This window comes from Elgaria multicarinata, chromosome 4, assembly GCF_023053635.1.
Source record: "Elgaria multicarinata webbii isolate HBS135686 ecotype San Diego chromosome 4, rElgMul1.1.pri, whole genome shotgun sequence".
NCBI lineage: Eukaryota > Metazoa > Chordata > Lepidosauria > Squamata > Anguidae > Elgaria > Elgaria multicarinata.
In genome coordinates this window covers 21,252,548-21,280,208 of record NC_086174.1, presented here as the reverse complement: position 1 = coordinate 21,280,208, position 27,661 = coordinate 21,252,548, and the positions used below count along the sequence as shown (strand labels likewise).

Below are 27,661 nucleotides of genomic sequence, written 5' to 3'. Positions count from 1 at the left end.
ACGGGCTGGAGCTAGCCTAGCCCAATGGTTTGAGTAGCCTCCCCCAACCCTGTGGCCCTCCAGATGTTTTGGACTTCAACTCCCATCAGCCCCATCCAGCACGACGAGAGATGCTGGGAATTGTAGTCCAAACCATCTGGATTGCACCTGGTCGGGGAAGGATGGGTTCAGCTCGGACTAGGGGTGCTTGTGCTCCAATCCCCCCCTCAGCCGTAGGTGTCCTTGACCCAGTTCATCACCCTACCCTCCCATTTCATCCTCACACCTACCCTGCAAGGTGTAACCTGCCTTGTGGGGTGGACATAAGGATGAAATGGGGGCTGATCCACATACACTCCTCCTTGGACAAGAGGAAGGATAACAATAGAACCGACCTACCATTCCGCTGATGATGTTCTCCACGGGGGTTTAGAGGTGAACAAGCAAAGGTTGTACTAAGTCTTCCCTCTCTTCCTACTATGAAAAACCAAATCTATTTGTCTCTCTTCCCCCCACCCCTTTTGTTATTATTGTCCTGTTTAGGAGCATATGAGCCTTTCACCATTAAGGCTGCTGCTGCTGCGCAACCTGCTTTTGCCATCTTTGAAGACGAGAATGCAGCGTAAGTTGAAATAGTCTGTAAGGTGTGCTTGTAGGGTTCTTCCCAAATAGCCACCTTGCTTTCATCAGGCTTGGGTTTCTCTTAGTTCAGGAAGAGTATTGGAATCAAGGCTGAGCAAGGAACGGAGCAGATAAAATGGCCAGAGTGGTGGTGGTGGTCTTCTTCTCCTTCTTCTCCTCTTCCTCCTCTTCCTCCTCCACCCTTCTTCCTTCTTCTTGGGCTTTCTTTTGACAGTTGCCAAGCAGGCAGGCTACCTGTGAGGACATTCCTTTAGCCAAAGCCACCCAAGCAGGTGCCCTTTCATAATGAGAGGCCTGCAAATGCATGCCTGGCTCATCACGCTGTTTCTTACAGTGTTAGGCACACCAACATACAGATCCCTCTGTCGGAATTCGGAACTGACGGAAAGCATCTGAGGCTGCTACATTATTCAAGCTACATAGGTCTTAGTCTAGATGGGAGACTATCTGAGAGCTCCATGAAAGTGGCTTCGAGCTTCCTGAAGGAAGAGCAGGTTATATAAAATAAAGCATTTGCCAGGAAAGGAGGGTGGAGACTCCTCTTTCCCATAGAATAGTAGAGTTGGAAGGGCCCTATGAGGCCATTGAGTCCAACCCCTGCTCAGTGCAGGAATCCACCTTAAAGCATCCCTGACCGATGGCTCTCCAGCTGCCTCTTGAAGGCCTCTAGGGTGGGAGAAGGAACCCATGCCCTCCCTAGGTCATCAGTCCTATTGTTGTACTGCTCTACCAGTCATGTTGCGTTTCTCTCCTGTAATCTCTTTGAATCGCATCGGGCTGGCATGGCCCACACAGGTGAATTGGAGCAAGCAAGGAGAAGGGTGGGGCGGAATGACTAGGTATGCCACAAACATTGTAGAGGGGACGAAGGAGAAGGGAGAACCAAAGGATCTGATTTCAGCTGTTGCCTGAGATTCCCCGCTCCTGAAGCACATTTTCAGACAATCTGTGTAAGCCGCTCCATCTGAAGTTTTACTCTGAATTGAAGTTCTTTCCCTTTTTAGGGTCCCCCAGCCACGGCCAAAGTCAACAGAAGTTAGAGTCTTTGGCGAACGTTCCACAGTCGACTGTGCCGCCAAACCAGCAGTAAGTGAATTGCTTTTGTGTCGGGCAACGTGTGTCAAGGATGCTGTTCTTGAAGTACAGATTTGAAGAGAGATTTGCAACATGGTCAGTAGCCCAAGGCAGAGGTTCCCACACCATGCATAGGGTTCAATCAGAATTATGCTGCCTTATCCCTGGAACAAACTGGCTGTGTTTGGACAACACAATAATCAGTGATGGGTTAATAACTCCATGGTTATTATCTACTCCCCACACGGCATGATTATAAACATCCGTGGTGTGGATTAAGGCCAGCATCGAGTTGAGTAGTCAATGGTGTGTTTGATTGACACATCCCCTGCCCTCTTTCCCCCCTCAGTTCTCTTGCTGGTATCCCAACAGCTGTTGCAAGTTCTACCACCTGGACTGGAGTAGCAGCCTCCACTTTGGTCACTCTTCCCAGGGGACTCTGTGGTCGCTGAACACAACCAACTGTCTGCACCAAAATAGTCAACGGTGCCTGACACACAACTCAGTAACCAGTGGTCGTTCAAATAATCAACTTTGCACAGCGCTGGTTATTTGTGTTGTTTATTTCGGCCGAATAACCAACTGTGGTGTGAAAATGTCCCGACAGATGACGCAATAACCAACCATTGACTATTCAACCTGCCATTGACTGTTTCGCCCACCGTTGGTTATTGTGTTGTCTGAACCCAGTCTCTAGCTCCCTTACCGCCTGATGTTCACGCATTAAACTTTGCATTTGCTTAGGGGGATCTATAAACATACCCTTCGAGCTGTTGACTAGTGAAATGAATAATCATTGGTTAATCGTATGAGGGTTGATTAAATGCATAAATTGACATTATGAGGAACAATAATGGTTTTAAAGAACACATCACTTTTTAAAATATTAGATGAGATCTACATGTGTTTCAGCATCCTCCCCTCTCTTTCCTGCCGGGGTTGGAAAAGGCACCCCCTCTTTCTTTTATGACTGGTTTTAGGAGCTGTTTTAATGATATTGTATATCACCCTGGGTGCTTGGAAGGCGGAGGGTGCAAGGTATCCATTTAATGAATAAATAAATATTCTCATTGTGCCAAGGAGGGCAGTTGCCAAACCGTGTGCATAATGCGCACGTATCATTGGGCACCCGTGCAATATGCGTGGCCTGCATTGGAAAGAAGTAATGCTTGAAAGACTGCTGTACTCTCACTGAACAAAGGGGACTCTCCGAAAATCCAGTGTTCCTTTTTATACGTCTAACTTTCTGGATGAAGTTCAACTCTCTGCTTCGAATGACAAGGTGGATGCGGAAGACGTACGTTTTGTTTTCTTTAGGAGGAAAGCCAGCCTCCCGAGGGCCTGACGGACGACTGCACAGTGTGGGTGCAAAATTGCAACAAAACCCTGGCTTCTAGTCCGAATGACACAGGAGATTTTGCTCATGCTGCTCGCCTCGCCTCTACGCCGTTCAGCGCCATTCCGGCGCATGCCAGCCAAGCAGCAAAAGGTAACGTGTTGCACCAGAAAGGATGTCCCTCAGCAGCACGTGGGACTGTCAATAGTCTTAGGGTGCAGTCCTATGCATGTTTAGACAGAAAAAAGGCCCACAACTCCCAGCATTCCTTAGCCAGCCATGCTGGGAGTTGTAGGACTTTTTTCTGTCCAAACATGCATAGGATTGCACTTTGAATGGTTTCCCTAGACCAGCCTTCCTCAACCTGGGGCGCTCCAGATGTGTTGGACTACAACTCCCAGAATGCCCCAGCCAGAGATGCAGTCCAACACATCTGGAGCGCCCCAGGTTGAGGAAGGCTGCCCTAGACAAACTCCCTTGGCTGTATCTGTACTGCTAGTGTTCTGTATTTTGTTTTGTTTAATTGTCTTGTTTTAGTTTTGAATTGTCTAATAGTTGCATTACAATGTCTAATAGCGGCTTTGCTAGCCGCCTCTAGCGTTGTCAGCTAGGCTGACAACTGTTACCCAGAGGGCCTTTTCTTCTGCCACCCCCAGACTGTGGAATGGCCTGCCGGAGGAGATTCATCAGCTTAACACTCTGAGTTTAAGACCGCTATAAAGACTAGTCGCTTCTGGCACGCCCACCCAGATGAATTTTAAACCTAAGAATTTTAAGATGCCCTGATGGTTATTTTAATATTGTATTGGTGTTATATGCTCTTTTAATTGGTTTTAGGCATTTGATTTATATTGTGTTGTTGTATTAATGTTCCCCACCTTGATCCAAAGGGAGAGGTGGCTAAGAAATAAATAAAATTATCATCATCATCATCATCATAAAAGATTTAGGCTGCAGTCCTACTCACGAAGGGTATTGGAGCCTCAGGCCCGCAGACCTTTCCCCTGTCCCCAGCACCTTTTCTCTTACCACAGATCATTTGGTGCTTTCCCAGGTTTTGGGCATCCCTCCTGCCACACCTATGTAAAATAAAAGGTTGAAATGCCCCCTCCCCCGAAGGGGTTGTTACTGGCAGTATTAGATTTAAGCTAAAAAAAATATGCCAGTATGTTTTGGTATCCACCCCCCCCCCCCGGAATGCGGACCCCAAGATGTTCAACACTCCTGCTTTACACATCTGGGAGTAAATTCCATTGGGTGTACTTCTTAGTAGTCGTCCATTGCATAGCACTGTTAGTGTTTAGAATAAATAAGGTCTCAATCCCTTGCATGTTTAGACAGAAAGAAGTCCTACAACTGGCTGGGGCTTGCTGGGAAATGTAGGCGTTTCCCCCCGTCTAAACATGCACAGGATTGCGCGCTGAGTGGTTGTTTCTGTCGTTCTAGGGATTAACATGTTTCAAACGCTCACTGTAGCATCCCAGCATCTGAGAAGACTGGGTTTTTTTTTTGTGACTCCTAAGGTCAAGATTTTAAAGATCATGGCTTGGGTTGGGAGACTGAGGGTGCAGTTCTATGCATGTTTAGATAAAGGTCACAAAACTAGCTGGGGAATGCTGGGAGTTGTGGGACTTTTCTCTGTCCGATGTTTAGGCTCAGCTCTTCAGATGTCGATAATGCCTGTCGGTGAGAATCTAGTATTTATTTCCTTGATTTCTTGCCAATGACCTAACCGGCTGTCCCTCTTTTTTGTGAAGTCATTGAGAACCCTTGGGATGTCACCTTGATCCGGCAGCTTCTGTCCAGGCTGCCTAAACCGATCAGTGCCTACTTCAACACTTTTGAATGGGGATCGAATCTTCCAGTTCTCAGACCGAAGACTGAGCTCAAATTGGGTAAGGCCCACTTACTGTACTTTCATTTTATCCTTTTCTGTAATGCATAATGCAGACATGGAGCGTTCTGAAAAGGTGGTTTGGGTGTCTCGGACTTTCTGTTCCTAAAGTGAGAAGCTTGGCCTGACTGTAGCATCCCAGCGCCTTAGAAGACTTTTTTTTTTTTTGTGACTCCAGATGCCCTGTCAAGATCCTGACTTTGGCTGGGAAACTGAGGGTGCAATTCTATGCATGTTTAGACAGAGAAAAGTCATACAACCGGCTGGGAAATGCTGGAGTTGTAGGACTTTTATCTGTAAAGATGCATTGGATTGCACCCTAGACCTCCAGCATCTGGCAAGAGCTGTGAGGTGTTCTAGGTTTAGTTACTCTGAAACTAATGTGCTGAAGTCCTTGTTAGTCAGTGTATATTCAAATTGTGGGTTTTCATTACATGCAAACTCAGCATGTGCTTATATTGGGAAGTGGGAAAAGAAATTAATGGGATTATTTTTTAAAAAAACAACCACTAATGAAATTCCATTGTATTCTGATCGCAGGAAGTAGACAGATGAGACTATGGCCATTTCTACACCAGCCCGAAAATCCAGGCTGGTCACGGCCGAGTCCCTGTTTGTCCAAATGACGCACAGGGACTCCCAGGAGAAAGGAGGGATAAGAATGGGTTTTCCCAGGGATAAATAATCCCTGGGAAAATCCGATTCTTCCCGTGGTCTCGGGATCGTCCCAAGACTGTGTGACGTGTGGCTGCCCAACCTGGCTTCTTCCCTTCAAGTAGTGGGGATCAGTAGAGGGGAGGAATCGGGGGAGTGGGGTCAGGTTTTTTTTTTTTTTAACTTAGGTTTTAGTTGGAGCACATGTGCGCTCATTTCCTTTAAAAAAAATCCTCCTGGGATGTGGTGCCTGCATGCGGACTAAGGGGAGGATCTTGTGATCAGAGTATCGTGAGATCCCTCCCCCTCCCTCCCTTATGGTGTAGAAGGGGCCTATAACTACTTTGACCTCTGTCTCTTTCCCCCTGTTAATAGAACAGACACAAACTTTTTTTAATTACCACAACTCAAGGGATAGTAGTATGAAACAGTTTTATAATTCCTCCTGCCTTCCCCCCCAGCCCCATTGTAGGACGTAAGACAATGTGTACATTAGAATCCCATCTGGGCACTGACCAGTAGTCTCCAGCCTGCTTAGCTTCAGCCAGGTTGCCCTGTCATGGGTCTTTATGTGAGGCTTTGGGGGGCCTGTGTTCCACAGAGCTCCTGGGGAGATGAGTGCAAGTTGGCCCATAGAAATGGGTAGTTTCAATGGGCCAATGCGCCCAAAGAGCTTCGGCTATTGGGCGGTAAAAAAATGCAATATATACATAAATACATAGCTTTTGCTGCCTCCTTCCACCTGTTCTACATGTTTCTCCTCTTTCTTGTCCTCGCCACTTACTCAGAATCCACCTCCTTCCATGTTGACTGCTTGCTTGGAGAAGGAGCTTTCGCACATGTCTATCAAGCATCCGTCCTGGATATGGACAACGCAAAAAATAATCGTAAAGTAATACTGAAGGTAAGTGGGCTTGGTTTTGGTTTTTTGGACTACGTCTGGTTAGGTGGGAGGACCTCTGCTCATGGAATGAGATTTTCCCTCGCTTTGTTCCTCCTGTGCATGTCTCAGATTTGCTCCAGAGGTCCGCAGACCCTCCAGAGCAAACGTGGGGAGCTACAGGGGTGAGGAGGAAATACATTCTGCTGGCCGGAGAGACAAGGCAGATTCTTCAAAACCCTTCAATCGCTTGTCTAAAAACAGGGTCGTTTCACAGGGCCCTTAAAGATCCCTCTTGAAGGCCTCTCAGCAGATCGCTTCAGTACACGGAGACAGAAGACTATCACGAATTCCAGGTTTAAGACTAGGATCAGTCCTGGAATAAGAGGAATTGTACGGTGCTGAAATTGCCACCTCCTTTATATGCCCCATGACCCACAATGATACATCTGTAAGGTCAAGGGTTGGTCCATGTTACAAGAGCAGCTGCACTTTGACGGGGGTGGGAGATGGTTAGCCCCAGTTTCGCACAATTACAGTGGTGGCCAAAATTGTGGACACTTTTTGAAATTTTCATGTTTTGCAACTTTGCATACTTATAAAAAATGTTCTGTTTCATGAAATTCAAATGTTTATATATCAATTGAAAGAGAATTTCATGCTGAATTCAATACAAAAAACAGAATGCAAAGATCTGCAGTACAAAAAAAGTTATGCTTACTTTAGTCTAAAAACAAACACAGCTGTGATTGAGTGAAGGAGGATTGGAATTGCAAACCCTACTGGCCAATTACAGTCCTTGTTCTGGGGACCAATCATGTGGCAGTAGTTGCGATACACCATGTTTCAAGTTGGAGAAAGTCAGTTTTGCTATTTTTTCTGTAACTGAAGCGCAACTGGAGATTGTGTGAATATTTGAAGTATTTCTCAAATTAAAAGTGTACGTTAAGTACAATGGCACCAAAGAAAAGAGTTGATCGGACACCCAGGAAAAGAAGCAGGATTGTTGTATTACGTGAATCAGGTCTTTCAATCCATATATAAACATTTGAATTCCATGAAACAGAACATTTTCTATAAGCATGCAAAGTTGCAGAGCATGAAAATTTCAAAAAGTGGCCACAATTTTGGCCACCACCGTAAAGGCAAAGGTTGAGTATGGCTGAGTAGAGGGGTTGTGGCCCGGCAGGAGAACTTAAGTGGGCTGCGCACCCCCCACTGCTGCCTTAGAGTCACTGTGCCACGGCACAAGATTCTGGGGCATGTGCTCTTGCGGCGTAAATGTCCGGCCAGGTCAGAGGGAACGGCATTGACGGTATTCTGCCTGTTTCGTGACCCCTGTTTCTGTCCTTATTTATGGTGGTTATAATGAAGCATGGTGGTGATTTGGCTTAGAGCAGCCTCCCTCAACCTGGGGCGCTCCAGATGTGTTGGACTGCATCTCCCAGAATGCCCCAGCCAGCAGAGCTGGCTGGGGCATTCTGGGAGTTGTAGTCCAACAATCTGGAGCGCCCCAGGTTGAGGAAGGCTGGCTTAGAGGCAAATACCATAAGCCGGGTGTGGAATCTGTTTAAACCAGCCTTACCCGACGTCTGGGAGAACAAGTCCCCTCAGCCCCCAGCTGGCTGATTTTTCGGCCAATGCCTCCACGCCTCTTCCCTTCTGTGGCTCCCCTCGTGCATTAAGTTGGACCTCGTTTGTTTGCAGGCACAGAAGCCCGCCAGCCCCTGGGAGTTCTACATTGCAGCTCAGCTGACGGAAAGGCTCAAGCCAAGCATGCGCCATCTTTTCATCCATTTCTATTCTGCTCACTTCTTCCGCAATGGAAGTATTTTAGTCGGGGAGCTCTACAGCTATGGAACTCTGCTGGTAAGCGTGGCCTCGGCCTCAATAAATGCTAGAGCTCCTTCGGGTGGTCTTCATCTGAATCGGGGCCGGGGAACTTGGGGCCCTCCAGACATTGTTGGACATGGCCAATGGTCATGGGAATTACGGAATTGTAGTCCAGCAACATCTAGTCTAAATATATATTCTCAATCTTTTATTCACATGCATGTGTAGTTTCAATCAAAATAGCCTGGTGGCGTTGATGTCAGTGGGGCAGTGAATCTGCTCCGGGTTTTAGTCAAAACTCTAAAGGAAGCACCTTGGAAAGCTCCCTTAGAGTTCTGACTGGTTCTGGCTGAAACCCAGAGCGGATTCTCCTCCCCACTGACATCGAAGTCACTGGCTCCACTGGGCGCTAGCAGGATGTGTGTGTGTGTGTCTTGTTATATTAGCGCTACAATTTTCAGATGCTGCTGCCATTTATTTCAATGGTGCTTGTGCAGGAGAGCTTCCCAGTGGATTGTACTCTTGCAGCCCATTTGTTTATATGTTTATTCAGGGCCCTGCTGTATCCAATGGGGCTCATTCCCTCGCAAGCTGACATAGGGTTGCCGTGTTATTCGTTCATTCTTTCCACTTGTGGCTACGTTATGTATCCGCTGCCTCTTCTCCCCAACTCTCTCAACCTAGAATACCATAAACATATACAAAAAGTTGACGGAGAAGGTGTTGCCCCAAGCGCTCGTCATCTACTTCACCGTAAAAATTCTGCACATGGTCGAAGAGCTTCACAAGTGTGGCATAATTCATGGCGACATTAAACCTGACAACTTTATTTTTGGTGAAAGGTAAGTTTTCTCACTTGTGAGTTGTCGCCGTGGTTTACTTTTGTAATCTGTGCTGTTCCAACTACTGCATGGCAATCATGGTCCCTCTTCTTTGAAACGCAAAGGTTTTTGGACAACGACACGTGCGACGTAGACAGCATGTCTCATGGCTTGACAATCATTGATTTTGGCCAAAGCATAGACATGAGCCTGTTTCCTGAAGGAACTGTATTCACAGGAAAGTGTGAGACATCTGGATTTCAGTGTATTGAAATGATGACGCACAAGCCATGGAATTACCAGGTATGCAGGGTGGGGTGTTGACGTTGTTGTTGTTGATAATGATAATAATAATAATAATACATTTGTATCCTGCCCTATATCACAAAGATATCAGGGAGACGTAGAAATAAAATCATACAAACAATATAAAACAATAAATATACACAGCTAAAAATAAATTAAACCATTAATAAGCTAAAACCAGCATAGAATTTAAAAACAGTAAAACCAATTAAAACAACTTAACCATGTGCAGGCTTGGTGAATTTAGACACCAAAGGCTTTGTTAAAAAGCCATGTCTTAACTTGGCGCCGAAATGAAACCAGTGCTGACGCCAGTCAGGCCTCCAAGGGGAGGGCATTCCACAGCCGGGGTGCCACCAAAGAGAAAGCCCTCTCCCACGTCCCACCATAGCGTATGTCTTGCGGAGGAGGGCTTCTCCAACCAACCTCAAATCTTGGGCAGGCATATGTAAGGAGAGGCGCTCCCTCAAGTATCAAGATCCCAATCTGTTTAGGGCTTTAAACATATAGAACTGTATTGTCCAAGTTACTGGTGGAAGACTTGGAGGCTGTAATGAAACATCTATTTAGTTCTTAGATTGATGTTATGAGTTGCTTCTCATGATTGGAACATTCCAGTGCTAACTAGTGTGGTGGTAGTGATTAGAGCAATTTCCCCCAACCTGGTTCCCTCCAGATGTTTTGGACTTCAACTCCCATCAGCCCAACCATCATGGCCAGTGGACAATAATGCTTGAAACTGTAGTCCAAAGCATCAAGAAGGGACCAGGGAGACCTGGGTTCAAATCCCTGCTCAGTCTGGTTGACCTTGACCAATCACCAGCTCTCAGCTTAACCTACCTCACAGGACTGTTGTGAGGGTAAAATGGGAGGGGTAGCAAACTTGTATGCACACAGGGCTTCTTGATGAAAAGGTGAGGTTAAAAAATAATCACTTCTGGGATTGGATCCCGGTGATGCCATGCAGCAATTTGATGTAAGAATCACTGTAGGATCACATGTCACTTGAAGGACAAATATCTAATCACACACCCCTGCAACTATAAAGCTTTCTATAAATACATTATCCGGTTCTTATTTTTCAGACAGATTATTTTGGCATAGCTGCAACGGTGTACTGTATGCTGTTTGGCACATACATGAAAGTGAAAAATGACAAAGGGATCTGGAAACCTGACAGCATCTTCAGGAGGTTGGTCTAACAGTCCCTTTTCAAACTTTCTATGTTGGGTCAGGCTTTCTCTGTTGATGGGCTGGTTTGCACGATCAAATAAGCCACTTTCCTTTTTTAAATAACCCTAGGGAGCAAAAAATAGTGCAATTAGTACTGAGCATACTCAGTAGCCACAGAATTTCAAGTTTTAGTTGGAAAAGAAAACTAAAAAAAGGGGGGGATAGGATGGAATGGAGTATCCTGGACAGGATACATAGCAACATTTTGTTGCAGGTCCATCTGGTTAAGACGTAATTCAGGCAAGACAGAGGTGCTCTTGATCAGTAGGAAATCTGATTCAGGTTTAAATGTAAAGCCTGTTTTGCACTCCCTCTGAAGTATTGGAAAGGTAATCGGGGTGTGTGTGTGTGCGCTCTTGAATCTGGCTTTGCTTGGCCTTGGACAGGGTCTTTTTTGTAATGGCACCCAGGTTATGGCATTCTCTTCTCCCGGAGATTTATCTAGTCGCCACAGTTCAGGCCTTTTGTCAGGCTTTGGAGATGACTTGAACATTGTAACTCTGGAATTGTTTACTGATGTGGTTGTGTTTTGCTGCTGTTCTGTTCTTTATTACTGTTTTACTTGTAGCTCTATTGTCCACCTTTCTCCCCAAGTCTCGTTAAAGGTTTAAATAAGACTTTACGAGGCAGAACTTTTACCCTTGTGCTTATCCTTCCAGGATCCCTAATGCCGACGTTTGGACTGACTTCTTTGTCACCTTGCTGAATATTCAAAACTGTAGCCAGCTGCCCTCTTTGGGAACCTTGCGGGCAAGACTGAGAGAAGTATTCCTGACAACTTACTCCAGTAAAATAACAGCTCTTCGTAATAGGCTGGCAGTGTTGCTCGTGGAAAACAAACGTTCACGAAAGTAGATTCTGTTGTAGGACTCGCTAGAGGAGATTTAAATCTCCATTTTGTTTGGGAATAAATCTGTTCCATTAATCAATTTTTAAATGGATACTGTTGTTTTTTATGTTTCTGATAGTTTTTAAATTTTGTATACTTTTTTTAATGTTTACTGTTTTAACTTTTGTGAGCTGCCCAGAGAGCTTTGGCTGTGGGGTGGTATATACATGTAATTAATAGATAAATAAATTTAATATAGCAACAATTCCAGTATTCTTCTTTTCCCTATGGGTTCAACTATAAGAACAATGTATGCTAAGCAGGGAGAGTTTCTCAGACGCAGTCCTTTCCTTGGCATCTCTATGCGTATGACGTAGCAGGACAATAGTGGTCTAGGTCAGTGGTTCCCAAAGTGGGCGGTACTGCCCCCTTGGGGACGGTGGGATTGCATAGAGGGGCGTTAAGAGGCAATGGGGTGGCAGGGGGGCGCTAAGAGGCAAAGGGGCGGCAGGGGGGCGCTTGAGGTGGTCTTTTCTGAGAATCGCCTCTCCAGAAGGTCTTAAGACCCAGGGACATTTTTATGGGAGAAGGTAGTTTGGTCCCAAGCCATATAGAGGAAGAATCCACACATGTATTAGTACCATTTAAGAAGAGTCCTTTTAACGGTGAATTGAAATGTTTCAAAAGCACCAAAACGCTAATGAAGAGACATAGCCTGCTAGGTGTGCCCCGCCACGCCGGCTGCAAAACAGAGGCGTTCACTCTTTTCTCCCTCCCTCCCTCGGCAAGTCTGTTGCGGGTGCTTCCCATTTAAAGGGGCCATGTGCAGGGGGCACTGGGCATGAGTTTGTGGAACCAAAGGGGCGGTTACCTGAAAAAGTTTGGGAACCACTGGTCTAGGTAGACCCATGGTCTAAGTCAGTGACTGGGTTCACATGACATGACCACCCACTGTGATCCATCATATGAAACAAGCCACGATGGGTTGTCACGTCATTCAAACCTGAAGTGCTTCCCACAGAGTTTTGGTTTTTTTACCAATTGAGTAACCCGCTTGTTCTACCCACTATGGATGATGTCCGAATCCAGCAGAGTGAATTCATTGTGGGTTGTGGACATCAGGTTCAGAGTTGTTCTTAAAGCGTGGAAAAAACACACCTGCGGCACGTCTCGCTCATGCCTCTCTCGCCAGTAATAGACCCTCCACTGTTACCCAAACAGCACTTTGGAGGGGCTGTCACTTGTGCACTATAGGCCCCTGAAATGTGTGCAAATTGTAATATAATTTTTTTTTTGGTCCCCAGGAACTTGCACAAATATGCTTGTTACTTTATTTAGTCAGTCTTTCGCTGTTGCACCAGGTGCTGACTTGCAGCTGTCAAATATAGATAGCTTTGCCCCCTCAATGCCCTTGTGTGTTTCAGCTGTCAAAGAAAATGAAGTGCAGGATGAAACATACAAGGAAATGGATGAGACTGCATATAGGCCAATTTGACAGCCATTGACAGTGACCAATCAGGCAAAGGGGACAAGATTCCTCACTTAGCAAGGCTGATCCGCAGGGTTTTCGGTATTGCTGACTCTTGTGGAAAGGACGTTGGCAGCCACACTTCCCCAAATTCCCAGCAAGTCCTTTTGGCAGAGCTCAAGGGTTCACTCCCTTTTTACAGCTCCCATTTGGAGCAGTTACTGCGAATAAGTGCCACAAAAAGCAGGTGGACCATATCTCTCTCTCTTTTCCCAGGCAGTTAACATATGCTGAGTTGTTTGTTTTTTAATTGTCCCCAGAATAGTTGTTTTAGGATATTGTTTTTATGTTCTTGATGTTTTTAAATTTTGTATACTTGTTTTTAACGCCCACTGTTTTTAACTTCTGTAAACCGCCCAGAGAGCTTTGGCTCTGGGGCGGTATATAAATGTAATAAAATAAATAAAAGGACTTGCTAGAGACACGCGGAATGGAAGCAAGGCACCCACAAGCAGCGGCCTGGGGCTCACGTTGCTACGTGGGCAATCTTGTCCCTTTAGATTTCAATGGCACTTTATTTAGAAGATGCCGATCTTCAAGGTGGCTTGCAATAGATACCCCCGACAGCAACACAATTCCCTGGCTGATTGAAGCAGGAGAGAATGGGTCTGGAGGGCCTGGTTCCAGTCCTACCGGGACGGAAGGGCTCAAGTGGTTACCATGGGCACCTGTACATCTACCCCCACAGCCTTCCCCTGTGGAGTTCCACAGGGTTCCATCCTCTCACCTTTCTTGTTCAATGTGTATGTGAGGCCACTGGCAGAGTTAATTAGAGCCCATGGGCTGAGGTACCATATGTATGCTGATGATACCCAACTATACATCTCGGTGGGGTCAGACCTCGGTGAGGCAGTTGTTACTCTGGCTTTGTGCCTGGCTGAGATCTGTAACTGGATGTCTAGAAGTAAGCTAAAGCTCAATCCGGAGAAGACTGAGTTGATGGTGATTGGCCGAGGTCAGTGGTTGGCAGATTTGATGCAGGAGCTCGTAGATCTGTTATTTTCAGGAATCCGACCAAGGATAGTGACTGAGGCGTGAGGTGCAGGACCTGGGTGTTATTCTTGACCAGTCCCTAAGTATGTCATCACAGCTGGGGGCTGTGGTCCGGAGCTGCTTTTATCAACTACATATGCTCTGCCAAGTTCGCCCCTTTCTGTCAGAGGCTGACCTTATTTTATTTTATTTTATTTATTTATTTATTTATTTAAGTATTTTTATGCCGCCATTCAGCCAAAAAAGGCTCTCATGGCGGCTTACAAAAGTATTTCTTGACAGTCCTGCCCACAGGCTTACAATCTAAAAGACATGACACAAAAGGAAAGGGGATTGGGAGGGAGGAGGAGGGGGGAAAGGAAAGCAAATTCAGGCACTACAATCTTAGTTGGAAAGTTCAGCAGTTACAGGGGACAGCAGGAGGGAGGGGGCTCTCAGCTGGAGCTGGACCCAGGCACGGTGGAGAGGTGCCTGGCTGCTGCTTCCTCCCTCACTGGTGGCCTCTGCAGTGACAGTTGGTAGCAGGAGGGAGGGGGCTCTCAGCTGGAGCTGGACCCAGGCACGGTGGAGAGGTGCCTGGCTGCTGCTTCCTCCCTCACTGGTGGCCTCTGCAGTGACAGTTGGTAGCAGGAGGGAGGGGGCTCTCAGCTGGAGCTGGACCCAGGCACGGTGGAGAGGTGCCTGGCTGCTGCTTCCTCCCTCATGGTGGCCTCTGCAGTCCATGCCCTGGTTACCTCCAGGCTGGACTATTGCAACCTGTTGTATACAGGGCTTCCCTTGAAGCAAATCCAACACCTACAGGCTGTACAAAATGCAGCAGCCAGGTTGGTCAAGGGGCTCCCGAGGTGGTCTTCTATCACTTTGGTGCTTCGGGCGCTCCACAAGGTCCTGTTGACCATGTATAAAGTCCTGCATTGCTTGGGTCCTGGATACCTGAGCACTCGCCTTTCTCCTGTGTCTCACCATTGGCAGACTCACTCTCAGGAGCAGGGCGCCCTGATGGTCCCCTGCTACAAATTGGAATGTGCAGGGGCCAGGGCTTTTTCAGTGCCTGGTCCCGGTTATGGAACAATGTGCCACGAGATCAGAAAGGCTCCCACTTAATTCTTTCAAATGCCTTTGTAAGGAGTTTTTATTTTTGCAAGAGTTTGGGGAAGGGTGGTTTAAACTGGGTTGAGGGCTTTTAATGGAATTGTTTTATATTTGATTGTAAAGCGCCACAATACCAGAAATGGTGAGGTGGCGCTATAAAAATGCTTAAATAAATAATAAAAAAGAATGTCAGAGACATAATTTTTCATCAGATGTTGCCAGTTGCGGCTTGGACTGTTCTTGCTCCTCAACTACTCTCACTTTTTTATTATTATTTCTAGCTGCCATCTTGAGAAAGGTTAATTCACACACAAAAATATAACCGCCTTTTAAGCACTTGCACCAGCTTGCCCCCAAATGCCACATTTTTCTGCCAAGTCAGAAAATAGATCCATTTGTTCCCTTCTTACATGACTAAAAAAAAAAGAAGTGGGAACGAAGGAAAAGCAACAGCTTGGTCTTTAATACCTTTATTATTGTTTCCTCTGCATCTTGAGTGATAATGCATCCGAGAAAAACTTTACCGTAGTAGACAACTGCATTGCAGAGTTAAATATTAAGACATTTTATAGAGGTTTTAATGCTATGTATTTAGGTAGCATGCTAAGTGCCCCTGGAGGAAGTCAAGTACTTTAGGCACATCCAATGTGCTTTTCCCTTTATAAAAAATACTGCACTTTTCATGATTTATATACATACATTTTTTAAAAAATACCACCACTGAACATTGCAGATTGCTTAATTCATTGGAGGGAGGAATTGGGAGAGGAGACCACCATGAACCTTACAGTTCCAAGTGGCAGATGGCCCCAGGGGGCAGCTGTGAAAACAGCAGTCAGAGGACTCAACAGAAGACTTTATCGCTCCCACCCCCAGAAAAGTTGCCAGTTATTTCCATTCATTCTCCGTATTATGCAGCACTGTCAAAGGTAGGGTTTTTCGGGTAAGCATCATCTGGGGAAAGGTTCAAGATCTCATCCAGCGAGGGGCCTTCTTCCTCCGGCGGGATCTCGGCTTCAAACATGCGCTGAAGTAAAGCATCCACAGTCCTGTATCCTGGAACCAGGGCCAGCCAAAACAAAACAGTCTTTCTTATATGTGTACAAATACTTAAGTCATCCTAAAAGGGAGCCCTGGCTTAGGAGACAACACAGGACAGGAGACTGCATTTGTTTTCTTGACTACAAAAAGGGAGTGTGTTACGTTACAGGTTGTTGGCTGGAGCAGCTTTTTATTTTAACAACTTCGAGGTGGTTCCCAAAAGTCCATAAAACATCAGTGTATTAAAAATATATATAAAAGCACAAGCAAAAAAGTTAATAGATAAAAATGTGAAGAATATAAAAATCTCTTAACAGCTATAGCTAATAGTTTCCAGTTAAGCACTCCAATAAACCAATTTAGGAGAAGTCCGCCAAGAACAAAACAGTTTTAAGGCTCCCCTAAAGGCCTGCAATGAAATGGCTGGATGCACCTCAAGAAAATGCGTATTTCACAGCCATTGGACCACTTCTCCTTTGTGCCTGCCAACCTGGTCGCTTTTACGCAGGTGTGTGAGGGGCTTCAGAGGTTGACCTAGCTTAGGGCTCTCACTCCCACCAGGGAAGCCATTGGTGAAAAGATAAAAGTGTAATATAGGGAAACTAGTGTATGGCTTTCCCTTGTCTGGTGGTCCAGCAGACATGCTAATCTAAAAAACAGGATCACATGAGCTGGATGTCATAGAATAGAGTTGGAAGGGGCCTATGAGGCCATTGAGTGCAACCCCCTGCTCAATGCAGGAATCCACCTTAAAGCATTCCTGACAGGTGGCTGTCCAGCTGCCTCTTGAAAGCCTCTGGTGTGGGAGAGCCCACTGCCTCCCTAGGTCATTGGTTCCATTGTCGTACTGCTCTAACAGGAAGTTTCCCATCCGAACAGGAAACGAAAGTGGTTGCAGAAACGGAAGGTTGCAATTTCACTACTAAAAAGCATCTAAATTTAGATGTTTGCACCCACACCAATATCAGTGCACATAAAGTCCCAGCATTTTTGTATTGCAGATATCTGGGGCGGGGGGAGAGAGAGAAACACAAGCTCTGAAGATCTGTTCAGCTCTTCCTCCCACTTTCAGTAGGCCTGCTCCATTGCCTAGTTTTTCAAAATCTTGCTGCTCAGAAAAACTGAGATGCTCTCATCACTGATCCAAGCAGCTTCTTCTAGTCCATGGTTGGACACCTTGTGGCTCTCCGGATGCTTTGGCCTACACTTCTCATCAGCCCTAGCTAGTATGGCCAATGTGAAGAGATCATGGGAGCTGTAGGCCAAAACATCTGGATGACCACAACTTGCCCACACACGTTATAATTGTTTTAGGAAGAAATGAAAAAAGTATATTTATCTTATCTTTCGGTTGACATTTCCCAATTCCTTTTCAGCCCCATTTATGGGGAAAGTAAGAGAAGGAATTGAACCACCCAGAGAGCTTCAGCTATGGGACGGTATATAAATGCAATAAATAACCTTTAGCAACAATAACAGGGTGTGAAGAATGGTACAAATGGACAGCCACTGCGACCATGTCAGCTACATGTATAAGCTGCCCTTATGCAGATAGGGTGGCTAGACTGACAACTACTCACAGCAGCATTTTAATTTGCTGCTTTAGGCCCCTAAGAAATGTATTCTTCCTGACAAGTTATGTGCAAGACAGCACCTGAAACACTGTGACCTGGTTCACACATAACGCTAAACCATGGTTTATTTAACCCAGGCTTATTATAAGCCCTATCCTTTGCCTCCTCTCCCTCCCTCCCTGTATCCCAAATATCTCGACGGCATTGCAGTTCTAGCATGGAGAGCAACTGGGGTTTTGACCACTCTTTCCTGCTGCCTCTGTAGTTTGGTGAAACAATGACAAACCATGGTTTAAGCAACCCAGAAGTTCACAATCCAACAACAAACATGGGCTTTCTTTCAGGTTGTGCTTGCTTAAGAAACCATGGTTTGTTAGCATAGCTGGGTTTGCATATCACAACCCAGAATACAAGAACCCACAGGTTAAATAAACCCTGGGTTAGCATTAAGTATGAACCAGGTCTTTAACTTAAAAAAAAATGCAACACAGAAGCTAACACCAATAAAAGAGATTCCACTTATGTTCTTCCCCTTCTCACATGTGTGCATGCAAACCCACCCTATCCTTGGGCCAGTAGAAAACCACTATTTTACCAAGTTGTTAAAGTAGTGGTTTATCCCCAACCTAAAAGTAGCACACATTCGAAGGTGTTTTCCATGCCAAGCCTCCAGCAATAAAACAAGCTTTTTGATAGCACACTCACTTTTGGAAGCAATTTTAAACATCAGCCCTTTAGGCTTCTTCTTTGCTGCTATTCCCTCTTCTCCTCCAAGGTCGTTTTCACAAGTTTCCATGTTGTCTAGCAGTTTGCCATCTAGTAGTTCATCCCTTGGTGACAGGAGAAGGGGTGGGGGGAAACCCAAAGCAATTAGCACACATAAGACAACACCAGACTTCTCCATAAATCCCCCTTATGCAGGGGTGGCTGGGGAACACCTTGATGCTGTTGCTGCTGGGGTTAGTACGTGTGCATGTATGTGCAACTCCTCCCACCTCAGCAGGCACGTGATGCAGCCTTGGGGCCAAAAGGGCTGACAGTAGTTTCTTTTGCTATTTGGTACAGAGCCCTATAGGGAGGTGGTGGGCTCTCCCACACTAGAGGCCTTCCAGAAGCAGCTGGACAGCCATCTGTCAGGGATGCTTTAAGGTGGATTCCTGCATTGAGCAGGGGGTTGGACTCGATGGCCTCATAGGCCCCTTCCAACTCTGCTGTTCTATGATTATTTCCCTTTTGGGAAATCTCAGCATTTCGAGGCCACCTGAGATCTTATAGGACAGCACCTGTAGCTGGTAATCTGTAAGAGGCCTACCTTGTACAGTATACCTCTTACAGGTTATTTTACATTTCCCCCCCAAAAGCAAGCAAAACCATGGTGTTGTGCTGCAGATGGGTAAGATTGGCTCCCAGCTTCCGGTGTTATTAACATGGGTCATATAAAGGCCTGGCTTCTATTGCTGTATTGCAAAGATGAAATTTTTAAGACATACGGCATTTGTTTCCCTGGCCTTGCATAATACTCAAGACGGTGCGTATCTGGAAGGTTACAGCTTTATGCCGATAAAATTCATATAAATGTCTGCAGGTATGAATGTTGATTGGGTGATTTTACTATTAAACTAGTAAGCTAGTTAAAATTTGGACACAGTGGTGGGTTGGTGTGTACACACATACACACACACACCTCAAAAAGAGCTCTCCATAACTGCTGCTTGAATTGGTATGGCCCAGAAACCAGAGACTCAACTGGCACTAGAAAGAGTTGCTGCTCTTCCTAGCAGGGATGGCACACACTGTGGAGAGCCGGGTGCATGGCCAATGTCAGGAGGAGGAGTGTCCGTTCCCCCACCCCCAGTGACAAACGAGTCCCTTTCCCAACATAGAAAAGGTGAAATACCTAGGGGGAGGGGCAATGACATCAGAGGGGTGTGGCCAAACCCAATGATATCATCTGACCCACAGGGGGCCTGATGGGGGGCAATTTGCCCCCCCCAATATAGTTTTGCATCCCTGGTTTAATCCCAAACTTCCCAGTAGAGAACAGAAAAGGCTAGATTTTAAGGCAAGTCATCCATTTTGCAAATGTATGTGGCAGAAGCGATGCAAGTGATTGCAATGCCTACTCTGAACGCTGTTCTCCCCACCCCCCACCCCCAGAAAGTGATATTTAGGTTTGGGATCCAGAGGATCCATTCAGTTACTGCTTTCATCTCACTAGTAAGCCATGGAAACAAGCAGCATTATGAAAAAGCCTTTCTGTTCCCCAGAAACTTAAAACACAATTCAACAAGAGTTGTGTTTAACTTTCTGGAGAACTGAAAGGCTTTTTGACAAAAGTCTTCCATTTCCAGGTTATGACTTAAGTTGGCCCCTGCTGACACTAGCTATTTTTCAGCATGGTCAGAGAGGTGCATCATGAAGGCCTATTTTTTTCAAAAAGGGCGTGTTTGATAGTAATTTCAATATGCCAATTTTGTAGTTCTTAATGAAGCAGTTACACAATTCAGTAAGCACAGCATCCAGAAGCATTAGTTATTAAGTACTGCAACTCCTGAGCGAACATGGAGATAATGAGATGTGATACAAGGATAGGATAAGGGCCAAACCAAGATATTTTCGCTGCCGGAGGAAGGCCTTGGGTCAAAGTACACAATACTCAAGGCTGTTCTAGATTTTTGCCACACAAGGCTGAACATCCCACAAGTATCTGTCCCCCTCCCTAAAAATACAATACTAAATACAATGCTTCCTACAAAAATACTAAGATACAATAATAGAAGTACATAAGTAATAATTTGCTGTCCCTTCATGACACCCAAAAATCAGCTGCCTGAGGCCAGCCCTACACACACAGACCGCCAAATGGCCACAGAAGTTATTTACACGGAAGCTTCTGTTCTTCACACCTCCTGCCCCAACTCCTCAGGTTTGCACCAGACCAACAACCAGCAACTCTCCCTCAGTAATCTTTGGCGTGAGACCAAAAGGCAGACCTATTTGGCTCATGGATTACTTACTCTTGGATCCCTACACCAAGTTCTTGGATCTTCTTCTCAATGGCAGTTTCTACTTCACTCTTTTCAAGGGAGTACTCCACAAAGAAAGCTTCCAGAATAAATGCTACGAAGATGCTTAAAAAATAGATCAAGAGATGAGGCACTGTCCTTCAATGTCTCTCCCCCTTTATCTCCTCTGTTTACACATAAATTGGCATGGAGGAATGTGATCAATCCACCTTCCTTGCACTCACAGCTGCCTTAACTCATATTGATCCATCATTACGAAAGTATCCTTTATCTTGACTAGAAAGGGCCACCTATTTTACAGTACAGAAATTGATGGAACTTCTCCCCAAGTAAGAAGAGCTGAGATTTGAGCTTAAATAAGAACAGTCAGAGGTAGGTTTATAGGAAGCGATTTTACACCATGTCAAACTATTGGTCTATCTAGTCCAGTATTATCTGTTTGGTATCAACAACAGAACCATCAAATAACGACAATTCCCAGGGACAGTTTTTGCTTTTGCTGTTTCTTTTAGCATGTTGAAAGTGTGTTTTAAATTGGTTTTTATATTCTGTAAGCCACTTTGAGCAATTTTTGGGGGGTGGGGGTGGGGAAATACAGGGTCAACATTTTTTAAATAACATTAGTAAGGGCAGATGCTTTTCATGCTTCCATCCAGAGCATCTGCAGTTTAAAAAGGACCACTAGCAGGTGATGAAAGAGACTCATCTCTGTCCCAAACTTTGGAAAGTTGTGGCCCCTTAGAGTGGATCAGCTTTCCCCAGCCTGTTATCCTCCAGATGTTTTGGTCTCCAAACCAGCCCCAGCCAACTTGGCCAATGGTTAGGAATGCTGGGAGTTGTAGTACAGAGCATCTGGAGGGTACAAGATCAGGGAAAACTGGAGAAGACAATACCGAGCCAGATAGACAAATAGTTTGTCCTGGTATATATTAAGGAAGCGTCTTGTGATCTTATGAGCAAAGTCAGATGAAATCTGAGAAGCCCGAAAAGTGTATGAGCAAATTATCTAGCAGCTGAGAATGGAGCTGTGCAGCACTATCGAAGTCTACTCAGAAGTCAATCCTGTGGTGTTCAATGGGGCTTACTCCCAGGTAAGTGGATATAAGATTGTTTCGTGAATTCTTATTTCACAATCTTTACAGGAGTGGTTCGATTTGCATGGTTTACACAGATTACCAAGTTGAGCTTTTCTTGGCGCATAAAAATTAAAAGTTATCAGAGCACAAAGGCATGGATAACCCTCCTGAGAACAGAGTAAAAAACACGGGTGCAACATTAACAAAAAGGATATTGCTTCCATTGGTTCCTATAATAAAAAGTAGTCTATTGCTTCAAGATCTGAGATCTAATAGGTGCGTAAATATGTTGCCTGCCACAGTGTAAAGTATGGTCATAGGTACATTGGCTGGCAGAACCACAGCTGGCGCATTTGGGCAGAAGAACCAAGGTCTTCAGGACTCTGTGATCTCCCAAAGACCTTGGGTGCTTTCCCCGCAAATGTGCCAGAGTCTAGTTCTATATCCATCACTATCCTTCACATTGGTTGCTGTACAAGCCAACACATTTACTTCTAGGTGGCTATGTGCATGCATGAGCATTTGAAGGGATACAACAGAAGTGACCAAGAACCTATCCAGAAAAAATACAGCTAGTTTTAGAATCACATTGTTGCTCTCTGCAAATGCACGTGCATGGGCATGCACACACACACATGCACTGTTCACTGTTTTTAACTTTTGTAAACCACCCAGAGAGCTTCTGCTATAGGGCGGTATATAAATAATAATAATAATAATGATGTGGTTTGGGACAATAAAAACCAATGTATGCACACAAAGTCAAGAGTCCCACCTTTATGCCTATATCAAGGAGGAGGAGGAGCAGCAGCACAGGACTTACTTAATTATCATAATAACTACGACAATGTGGAAGATGATGAAGTACAGCTTTGCGACCTGGTGAGTCACGAGTGCAAATCCACTGGCAAGGAGTACTACGTTAAGGATGACAAAGAGAGGAAGCCTCAAATGCACTCCTAGTAACCTATGCCCACCTGTTAAGCCAGGGGTTTGGAGCACATGAAGCTTTCAGCCATTTAAGAAAGCTAGGAAGTTACATTCACTCTGTACAGGGGATATTCAGTGAAGGCTTTGGATCCAAAGAACCCCGCAGGTGTGGACATCACTACCTTTTATACTCCATTCTCCCCCCAATACCAGTTCCTGTGCTCTTTCTTCTGTGAAAGAAGCCCTTTGTACTTTATAGCACAAGCTTCCGCGGAAACCTCTTCAGCTTCAAAAGCCGCCTCATTTAGAACAGAAGGCTGCTTTCAAAAAAACCAGGGAGGGGGGGGAGAGACACAACAGAAGACTAACTTTAAAACACACACATACTTCTTTCCAATTTCTATCCTTTTCGACTGATAAATATTCTAGTTTGGGCAGCACATTTAAGTGGACACAAGAAATAGCTCAGGGGATCTCTGGTTAGAGCAGGGATGGGCAAATTGTGTTCCCCCAGATGGTGTTCGACTGCAACTCCTGTGATTCCTCACCTTGGATAATGGCAGTTGCAGTCCAAAAGCATCTGGAGGACCACAAGTTGCCCACCCCTATGCTAGAGACTGTGCTATCTAGATCAGACCTACATTGGGTGCTATACCTCTTTAACTATTATAGCTTAATTCAAAGAATCCTGTAGATTAGAGAGGGTACTGAGAATGGTTAGACTGAAATGCCTAGTCCTACAGGGCATGCAGTAGCATTGTGTTCATGGGGTGGAGAACTCCAAAGAGTAATGTTTAGATGCCTGCCACCCAGTGGGGGCTGGTGGCTCCGATGTCAGTGGGGCAGTAAATCTGCTCTGGGTTTCAGTCAGAACTCTACAGGAGCTATTCAAGGTGCAGAGCACCTTGGGTAGCTCCTTTAGAGTTCTGACTGGTTCTGACAAAAACCTGAAGCGGATTCACTGCCCCACTGACATTGGAGCCACCAGCCTCCGCTACTGCCACCCATCAGTGAATTTCCTCCGTGGACACTTTTTCTTCCCTGAAGTTTAATTTTAAAAATGTGATGATTACTTCCAAAGGTCACCATGAGGTTTACTATTCTTTTCAAGATTTGGGGGGGAAAGACTATTACATAAACACATTTGTGCAAGTTGTCAAGCTATACACCCTGGAAGTATTTTTCAGCAATTCACCTATACTTCTACTTGTGGGACACTGGGCCAGTCCAGAAGACACCTTAAACCATGGCTTTAACCATGGTGGTTAAGCCAGAAAGCAGACCGTGTTCAAGAGATACCTTAAACCATGGCTTTAATCATGGTGGTTAAGCCAGAAAGCCAGGCCGTGTTCAGAAGACACCTTAAACCATGGCTTTAACCATGGTGGTTAAGCCAGAAAGCCAGGCCGTGTTCAGAAGACACCTTAAACCATGGCTTTAACCATGGTGGTTAAGCCAGAAAGCCAGGCCGTGTTCAGAAGACACCTTAAACCATGGTAGTTAAGCCAGAAAGCCAGGCCATGTTCAGGAGACACCTTAAACCATGGCTTTAACCATGGTGGTTAAGCCAGAAAGCCAGGCCATGTTCAGGAGAAACCTTAAACCATAACTTTAACCATGGTTTAAAGCCAGAAAGCCAGGCCGTGTTCAGAAGACACCTACACCATGGCTTTAACCCCGCTGAAGGCTTTTTGCTTTATTCACCATGGTTAAACCCGTGGTTTAAGGTGTCTTCTGAAAACAGCCCAACTTTCTAGCTTAACCACCATACTTAAAGCCATGGTTTAAAGTGTCTTCTGAACGGGGCCACTGAGAACTGGAGCCTGTAGCTTGGCCAAACGATGGGCAGTCACGGCGGCATTTTGCTCCCTTCCAGTGCTATGACTTCATTTTAGTGTGTGTGTGTGTGTGTTTTACAATGTCCACCTGCAAAGGATATCATGCCATTGGTTGACGACAGTTAATTCCATAAGGACGATGAAAGACGCCGCAATGTCATTGAAGTTATTCTTGCAATATTTGGCTCGGGCGAATGGGCTGTCTTTCAGAGCAGGGTTTCCGCAGTATGGTGCATGTTGCGCGGTGCTGTTCCCAGCATAGAACTGCACCTTCCCGCGGAAGATTTCCATCCCAACGATGGAGAACATGTAATACACCACCTAATGGGAAAGAGGAGGACACAGGTGTGTCAGTGAGAAATGCTGGGAATATTTTACATCCACGAACAAAGCCAGCATGCTTCAGTATGTCGCCGCCTCTCTCAATAATTAGCTCTGAGAAGCCAGACATTTCTCACCCTCAGCTTCCACTAACTGTTGTTTTTATACTGTTTTTATGTTTTTGATAGTTTTTAAATTTTGCATACTTTTAATGTTTACCATTTTTAATTGTTGTAAACCGCCCAGAGAGCTTCGGCTGTGGGGTGGTATATAAATGTAATAAAATAAATAAATAAATAAATAAATAAATAAATAAATAAATAAATAAATAAATAAATAAAATAAACACAAAAATGCCACCGTTCATGCTATTCCAGCTGTGCACAGTTTTTAATTCAGGGTGCCAGTCACTGACTAAAGAAGTAAAGTAACTTGTTAGAATATATTAGGTTGGATCCAACGTCTTGCACATTGGGAGGGGCATTCATACTTCCAGAAAAGTAGTAGGCGGGAGAAAGAGACGGAATCTTCATTGGTTGCTTCCTCCCTTCCAACCTCGGCAGTAGACTGGGGTTGGGGGGGAAATAGGGGAGGGGAGGAAAAATTGGTCAAAATCATCTCCTCCTCCATTCCACCGGCAGAATTCCCCCACTGGATCAGAAGCACTGGTGGCTGGTGGCTCTGGTGTCAGTGGGGCGGTGAACCCATTCTGAGTCAGCACTCTAAAGGAGCTCCTTGAGAGTTGCGACTGGTTCTGCCTGAACCCTGGAGCAGGTTCACCAGCCTCCACTGATCAAAGTTGCCTTTGCCAGGTCACACGCTTTCTCCATATCGCTAGGGGTTGTCTCCTCCAGAGTCTCAGGCAAAAGAGTCTTAACTGGAAATGCCATGGACTGAGCCCGGAACGCTCTGCCCCTGAGCCAAGGCCCTTCCCCAGTTCACAAAGCCGCTGTTGTTTCAGGGAGGGCAAGGATGGAGAAGGCAGGAGGAAGAATAAAATTAAAACGTTGCTCACCAGCGCCAACGCGCCAAAAGTCAGCATCGTAGGTACGATGTTTATTAGTGTATTCATGATGACACGGAACCTAGAAGGAAAAGTGCATGAGAACACCGCAGGGAAGTGGGGAGGATGCTTTTGGCCACACCGGACAATTCAATACCAAATGCAGGCACTTCGACTCACTAGAGAGCCCCCGTTTCTTACAGACAGGGCCGGATTTACGTACAAGCTAAACAAGCTACAGCTTAGGGCCTCACATTACGAGGGGCCTTGTGTTGAAAGAAATAAAGAAAGAAACGTTTACAACATTTACAAAAACCAAAGAAAATGTGCAAAGAATAATTATTTGTTGTGATTTACGTCTACCGTATTTCTTCAATTCTAAGACGCACTTTTTTTCCCATATAAACATCTCTAAAAACGGGGTGCGTCTTAGAATCGCGGATGTGTCTTAGGTTTTTTTTTTCTGTTGGTGGTACTGAAATTAGTGTGCATCTTACAATCGATGGCGTCTTACAAACGAAGAAATACGGTAATTCATATATTATAACCTTATACTATATTGTTTAATTGTGTTATGTGTTTGAAAAACTCCTAAAGAATGTGCACACATCTAACATTCATTTTTAATACCTATATTAGATGACTATCATATTCCGTTTAATTGTACAGCCCGTATTTTGCATTTAACATTTTTATTATTTGTTGAAGAGGGAAGGGCCTCACTCACGTTATAGCTCAGGGCCCCAACAAGTTTAAATCCAGCCCTGCTTACAAGTGAAGCCCACCTTTAGCCTGGTGACTGCTCCTGTTCTTTTGCCATTAAAGGTCAGCCATCTCCCCCCTCATTCGCTCAAGTGCATCTTAGAAGCAGCTCGACTGGGTTATTCCCACCAGGGGCATTTGGGGTGGGTGGGGGTGGAGTTCTATTGGTTTGGGATGATTTGAGGCAGGGTACAGATTAACTGAAATATTTATTTCAGTTGAGGTAATTTGCATGAGAAATTATTTGGCTGGCTTCAAAAGGTAAATAAATTGTAATAATTATTTCTCCATTTGCATATAGCTATAAATCAAAATATGCAAATTTTATGCAGATTTGTATCCTTTGGATGTGGGGCTCAAATCTTTTAGGTATCTAGTAACACCCCTGATTCCCACTAAACTTGAGTTTACCTGTTGTAATGTGTCTGTATACACACACACACACACACACACACCCCTCAGTGTAATGCTGGTAAAACCCAGTTATATTACCTTTGTATGCTGTCGATAATTCTTATGAGCCGAAGAACTCGTAGGATGAACACAATGTCCAGTACTTGTTGGCTGTTGTACACACTCACTAAGGAGGGAAATGCAGATCAAGAAGTATTAGTCATCCAGAACAGTCTCTGTCCTAAAATCCTCTCACTGGATCAGTATTTCAGCTGCGCTGAAGCAGCCCTCCTTCACTCCATTTGGACATGTGCACTAAGTAGTAATCATATTTTTGGTTGAGATTAGTCCTTATTTGGATGGGATGTAAGTTGCAGAAGTGCCTTGCAAATCACCAGCCCATGTTTCTCAAACACAGGCGTCAAGACTGAAATGCAGGCAGGATGGGAAGGAAAGAACTACAAACAAACAAACAAACAAACAATATATATATTTTTAAATCACAGGAAGCCTATAAGGCAGGACAGACTTGCCGGCTGCTCTGGACCCAAGGACAACATGGTCTGCAGTAGGCCAGCACAGTTTTCCTGCCTCGGCCAGGCG

General features: G+C 45.1%; 2 protein-coding genes across 2 annotated transcripts in view; one reads left to right on the top strand and one right to left on the bottom strand.

The window, feature by feature from the left end:
* BUB1 (BUB1 mitotic checkpoint serine/threonine kinase) overlaps nucleotides 1-11,509 on the top strand; it is a 43,169-nt gene extending 31,660 nt beyond the window's left edge. Inside the window, exons 14-23 of the mRNA XM_063125380.1 lie at nucleotides 523-601; nucleotides 1,626-1,707; nucleotides 3,013-3,184; nucleotides 4,789-4,926; nucleotides 6,368-6,483; nucleotides 8,167-8,328; nucleotides 8,977-9,134; nucleotides 9,239-9,416; nucleotides 10,505-10,611; nucleotides 11,312-11,509. Of these exons, the coding sequence (XP_062981450.1) occupies nucleotides 523-601; nucleotides 1,626-1,707; nucleotides 3,013-3,184; nucleotides 4,789-4,926; nucleotides 6,368-6,483; nucleotides 8,167-8,328; nucleotides 8,977-9,134; nucleotides 9,239-9,416; nucleotides 10,505-10,611; nucleotides 11,312-11,507 (1,388 nt within the window). The 3' untranslated portion in view covers nucleotides 11,508-11,509. The remainder of the gene's footprint in view (nucleotides 1-522; nucleotides 602-1,625; nucleotides 1,708-3,012; nucleotides 3,185-4,788; nucleotides 4,927-6,367; nucleotides 6,484-8,166; nucleotides 8,329-8,976; nucleotides 9,135-9,238; nucleotides 9,417-10,504; nucleotides 10,612-11,311) is intronic.
* A 4,050-nt stretch (nucleotides 11,510-15,559) lies between these two features.
* Nucleotides 15,560-27,661, bottom strand: part of LOC134397341 (two pore calcium channel protein 1-like) — a 59,648-nt gene continuing 47,546 nt past the window's right edge. The window contains exons 13-19 of the mRNA XM_063123912.1: nucleotides 27,158-27,245; nucleotides 25,916-25,985; nucleotides 24,681-24,900; nucleotides 22,635-22,725; nucleotides 20,727-20,840; nucleotides 18,415-18,539; nucleotides 15,560-16,150 (exon numbers count right to left, since the gene is read on the bottom strand). Coding sequence (XP_062979982.1) covers nucleotides 16,005-16,150; nucleotides 18,415-18,539; nucleotides 20,727-20,840; nucleotides 22,635-22,725; nucleotides 24,681-24,900; nucleotides 25,916-25,985; nucleotides 27,158-27,245 — 854 coding nt within the window. The 3' untranslated portion in view covers nucleotides 15,560-16,004. The remainder of the gene's footprint in view (nucleotides 16,151-18,414; nucleotides 18,540-20,726; nucleotides 20,841-22,634; nucleotides 22,726-24,680; nucleotides 24,901-25,915; nucleotides 25,986-27,157; nucleotides 27,246-27,661) is intronic.